Source organism: Zalophus californianus, chromosome 11, assembly GCF_009762305.2.
Source record: "Zalophus californianus isolate mZalCal1 chromosome 11, mZalCal1.pri.v2, whole genome shotgun sequence".
Taxonomy (NCBI): Eukaryota; Metazoa; Chordata; class Mammalia; order Carnivora; family Otariidae; genus Zalophus; species Zalophus californianus.
Window position 1 is genome coordinate 99,509,733 of NC_045605.1, and position 6,051 is coordinate 99,515,783.

Consider the following 6,051-nt stretch of genomic DNA (forward strand, 5'->3'; position numbering starts at 1 on the left):
CTAATAATGTGTTTTACTTAGGAACCAATTTCTCACAAACAATTTCTTCATCGCCTCTTTTACATCTTTGTTCCTTAAACTGTAGATGATGGGATTCAACATGGGAATCACAATCGTGTAGAACATTGACACTATCATGTCATGGTCCAGAGCATAGCTGGAACTTGGTCTCACATACATGAAGAGAACCGTACCATGAAAAATTGACACTCCAGTTAGGTGTGAGCCACATGTAGAAAAGACTTTCCACCTCCCTTCGGCAGAATGCATCCTCAGAATGGCCAACACAATGAAACCATAAGAGACCAAGACTATCAGGATAGTGGCTGTCTCAATAGCTCCCACGAAGTAGATGAGCAGCTGCTGGTTTGTGTAGGTGTCAGTACAAGAAATGGCAAGTAGTGGAGGGATGTCACAAAAGACATGCCTAATTTCATTGGATGCACAGAAGGATAAGCTGAACGTGGCCACTGTGTGTACAGAAGCATGCAAAATGCCACCGACATAGGAAGCAACGATGAGTGGCACATAGACTCTGGGTGACATGCTCACGGAATAGAGGAGAGGGTTGTAGATTGCTACGTAGCGATCATAAGCCATGGCTGCCAAGAGAAAGCTTTCTGTGGTCCCAAAAGTAACAAAGAGAAGCATCTGGGCTGCACATCCAAGATAGGAAATGGCTTTATTCTCTGCTAGGAAATTGACTAACATTTTTGGGGTGACAACTGAAGAATAGCAGGCATCCAGGAATGATAACACGCTCAGAAAATAGTACATGGGGTTGTGGAGCCTAGAATCCCCAATGACCAATATAACCAGTCCCAAATTTCCTATCAGAGTAAAAAGATAGATTGCTAGAAATAGAAAAAATAGGAAGACCTGCACCTCAAAATCATCTGTGAAGCCCATCAATATAAACATGGTGACTTCAGTCATGTTTTTCATCTGAATCCTGTGTAAATCTAAATCTGATGGCAACTCTGGCATTTCACTTTTTATTATAGGTGCTAAAGGCAATATCTTGTGAAAATAGAGCCTACCCAATTATATCCTCATATTTGTTTCTTAGCAAGGTATAATGATTTCCTTGGCACTGATAAAATAAGCAGCGATAAAGATGTTGGTCCCCAGTGGTTGCATTTTGCTGTTAAATAAAAGGAAGAAATTATTTTATTCAGTCATTGACTACATTTATCAAGTTAAAAATATTCTGTTGATTTAAGTAGTTTATTGTCTAAATCATTTTCTATTCAATTATTTATTGTCTTTTTGCATATCATGTAATCTTAAAATTCACAATGATGAGTAAACATAGGAATATTTGAGTCTTAAAATATTATAGTGGAAAGTACACGTCTGAATACTAGTTCTGGACTTGCTACAATGTCCATGAAAGTCCTTTCTTTAATCTTTGCAACTGTTAAAAATGGGAGCAAGTACACTTCTATCACAAGCTTGCGTTGAATTTATTTTTTATTTTTTTAAAGATTATTTATTTATTTATTTGACAGAGAGATAGAAAGCACAAGTAGGCAGAGCGGCAGATGGAAAGGTAGAAGCAGGTTCTCCTCTGAGGAGGAACCCTGACGCTCGTCTCGATCCCAGGACCCTGGGATCATGACCTGAGCTGGAGGCAGCCGCTTAATCAACTGAGCCACCCAGGCGCCCCACTTGTGTTGAATTTAAATGAGAAATACTAGGGGCAACTATGTGGCTCTGTCCTTTGAGCATTTAACTCTTGGTTTTGGCTCAGGTCATGATCTCTGGATAGTGGGATGGAGCCCTGCGTGGGGCTCTGTGATCCGTGGGGCGTCTGCTTGAAGATTCTCCCCTTCTGCCCCTCCCCCACTTGCAGGCGCACACACACGCGCGCACACACACACATACACACACTCTAAAATAAATAAATCTTTAAAAAAATAAATGAGAAATACTATGGAAATTATTTAATTTTAACATGTTTCCAGATGACTAGGAACTGGGATAAGTGAGACATCTCAATTTATCAAACAAGCCTGCCTTTTCCACCAAAACCATTTACCTCATTTTTTCTGGCAATCATCCTGTTCCATTAGTTTCCATCCACAGCAGTGGTGAACAGAATAGCAGAGAATATTCTGGAGAGAGATGTACCTTATTTGCAAACATAAACAATGCAATGTCTTTTTCTTCAGATTTTTTTCTTTTTCCTCAAAATACATATCATTAAGTTGTTCATTTTGGCCACTGCAGCCTATCATACTATTATTTTTTTTCAAATTTTATCTTAATGACAATGTGAGATGATTTTCAATTTATGTGATTATTCCTACAAAATCCTTGGATTTTTTTTTTTTAGATATATTTCCCTCAAATAGAAATCCTGGACATTTTAAAAAAATATATTATAGCTGCTTATGGAGTTTCTTAATAGAAATTTCACAGTTTCTAAAATAACTGTGAAATTAATGTCACCTGATAGTAGATAATAAAATTGTTTCTGAAGTTTTTGCTGAGAGAAAAATCACTATATTCGCCTCAAAATAATTTGTTTTTTTGTTTTGTTTTGTTTTCTTGATGTCATCATACTGTTTCTCATTAAGTGGAGTGTGAATAAAGGAAACTTAAAAAATGTTAAAGAAGCACCTGTATCGGGGCACCTGGGTGGCTCAGTTGTTAATCGTCTGCCTTCGGCTCAGGTCATGATCCCAGGGTCCTGGAATCGAGCCCCGCATCAGGCTCCCTGCTCCGCGGGAAGCCTGCTTCTCCCTCTCCCACTTCCCCTGCTTGTGTTCCCTCTCTCGCTGTGTCTCTCTCTGTCAAATAAATAAATAAAATCTTAAAAAAAAAAGTAACACCGGTATCTGGACTGAAATCTCAGTTATTGAAAACACTATTAATTCCTGGATCCATCATATTTAAGGGGCAGATTTCAGCATGTTGACTTTTGTTTTTCCTTTGGCATTTTATAACCAACAAGTGTTTAAAAAGAGTTAAAAAAATTCACTGTATATAAGGCCAGGCTGAATTTACTCACAAATGATTTGTATTCATGACATGGAACATGCTACAGTTTTGTTATATTGAGACACTCACACATCAGTAGATAATAAATAAATAAGGCTACTGTTAGAAAAAAAGAAAACTATATGTCTTTATTTTCTCAGAAATGTTCCAGAGATTCCTGTGGAAGACATTTCTAATGTATAGAGTAGTTTCATAAATATAAGTCTACAAAACCAAAAATGCTCATTTGATTTTTAGGAAAATTGATAGTAAAAAAATACAAAATACAATTATGTTAAAATTTGATTTTTTTATAAATCCAGATAGCTTACATAACTCTCATGAGAACACACACACATACCTTAAAATAATGTATAGTTAATTCTGAATTGTTATATTGGTAAAGTAGTTTATAAAGACATCAATGAATAATATAAATATGATTAATGCATTTTGGGGTATCACCAAAAATAGATGGCTGTTTAAAAAATCCTATTCTCTCTCTTTCTTTCCCAATCTTCTCTTATGTCTCCCTTTCTCTCAAATCCATGGAATACATACAAAAATATTTACTAAAGACATTCAGATACAAAACAGGAATTAAGCAGATAAGAATAAGTACAGTAAAAACAAAACATGCAAGCAAAATTTGAAAAATATACTAATAGGCAGTATGCTAAAGGTATCCATCACAAAACACATGTTGACTGAGACACACTGGAGAAGGGTCAGTGACGTAACAATTCTAACCTTTATGTTACTAATGTGCCTAAGATAAGACAATTGTAGAAGATTAAGAACATTATATTTGGACTCTAAAACCTCATATTACAAGAGCATCTGGGTGGCTCATTCAGTTAAATGTCCGACTCCACTTAGGCTCAGGTCATGATCTCAGAACTCTGAGCCCACCAGGCTCCAAACTCACCATGGAGTCTGCTTGTCCCTCTCTCTCTGCTCCACCCCTCTCCCTTCAAATTAATTAATTAATTTTTTAAAAAAACAATGGGGCAACATTTTAAAAAAAATTAATTAAACCTCATATTATAATCTCAGATTTAGCATCTGGTGACAATGTGAACTTGGAAAAGTTACTTCTCCTTGTAACTCCAAAGAATGACTAAGATTGACCCAAATTTTGAGGCATACCTTGTTCAACTACATCTGCAATTATATGGTTGCAGAGCGTTTATTTATCTGATCATTAAAATATTTTGTATTAGCTTGAAGTGTTAATTATATGTGAAAATGCATACACATGAAATATGGCCTCCAAATGTTATTTAGTTCCAATAAAATGAATAGAGATTATAAAATCAATTTTTAAAAATAAAAGCATTTTGCAATTAATGGGTCCCAAAGAGAATCAAAGTGTTTCTTTAAGTTATACATATATTTGTTACATGATACTAAATATATATTAAAATACTGTTCTATAGAAATTAAACCCAGTGAATCCCAATATTCTGTGCCATAAGAAACTTTAAAATCCATTTCTGTCACTACATTCTGCTTGTGGGCATGCCATTAAAATAATAATATGTTTACTCAAATTCTTCTTATACACTTGTCACTATGATATTTTAGTAATCCTTCATGTCTCCGCTCTTGCTTGCAAAATAAGAAAGTGGTCTATGAATGAAGGTATGTTTTATTCCAAATCATGTCTCATTAGCGCATTTACCTATTTCACTATAGGAAACTGGGGTCATGAGAGAGAAAAAGTATGAGCTGTAGCTACTGCATCCAAACCGCTTTTCAAACAGGCATTTCTATTAATAGATATTTAAGAAAATTAAAACTGGTCATGTTTATGTATTACTATTTCACTTTGGTAGAGGCTACCAAGACAAAAATATAGATCCTAAATTCTTAACAAAACACGATCAATCTGGAGGACTAAAATAAAATCAGTTCCCCAGCGCTCACGGTCAAAAAATATAAAGTACCAAACACCCATGGAAACAGTTTTACAAACACTCAGCTCAGTAAGAAGGAAGGCTCTGATTGTAGCTACCATATATCATTAATTGGCTACTAGGAGTTAGGAATTTGGTCCACATTTTCTAATATAATCTACATAACAATCTACAAACTAAATAACTCAGTGTCATTTTATAGATGAGAAAATTGCCTATATAGACATATAACTTGACCAAGGTCATAATTTCTAAGAGATTCAGGATTCAAGCCTAGATTTCTCTGATTTCAGACTCTACACTATTTCCACTTGACCATATTACAAACCCATTGTGAGATGCCATAATTCTGGAAATGTTATCACATAGAATCAATGAGATGGCATCCTTGCATATTGGAATTCTTTTTTTTTTAAGCAATCAAACTTGAATGGACCATGAAAAAAAAAAAACACTAAATTTGCTTCTAGATTAGCTCACAAATAAAATAAATTTAAAATTTGTTTGTATCCCTCCATCAGAAAAAAATATTGATTTCAAAGTTCTATATACATAATAACTGGTTAATATTTTTCTCCATTTAATACTTTTCTTAAACTTTAAATACAGCTCCTTATTTCTACTATCTCTAAATTGACCATAATGTTTCACCAAGAACATTAAAGCAAATTTCTAATTTACACTTCTAATGACCAAAATATGTGGGAAACCCTTTCTACTTTCCCTGCTGTGTTCCCTGAAAAGCAAGTGATCAATTGTTAACATAACTTTGAATTAACTAATTAACTAGAATCTTCTCTCTTAAATACAAATATTAAGGCATACATTCTACTTTCAAATTCATATGTCCAGTTACTAAAATATTTTGTAAGTTACAAGAAACCTTTCCTCTCACCTGTGGAAATGAACTATCCATTAACGTACACTATGAATTAATGCATTTAGATTCTTACGCCATCTCGAGTTCTTAAAGGTCACAGTGATGTCCCAGGAGGAAAATGCACTAATTCTTTTCTGGGACAGAAAAGTATGAAGATGATTTTTTTTCATTGTAAACAAGTGAATGGTTCTGGATAATGAATTACATGATGAAAATGATTACATAAATACACTTTGGCCTCTGGTTTGAAATGATTCCTCAGTGGAA

At 34.6% G+C, this 6,051-nt stretch overlaps 1 protein-coding gene across 1 annotated transcript; it reads right to left on the minus strand.

Moving 5' to 3' along the window:
- Nucleotides 1-993, minus strand: LOC113915250 (olfactory receptor 5T1-like). Its single transcript, XM_027581069.2, has one exon. The coding sequence runs from the start codon at nt 985-987 to the stop codon at nt 1-3; it is 987 nt and encodes a 328-aa protein (XP_027436870.2). The 5' UTR covers nt 988-993.
- Between the last annotated feature and the right edge of the window lie 5,058 nt (nt 994-6,051).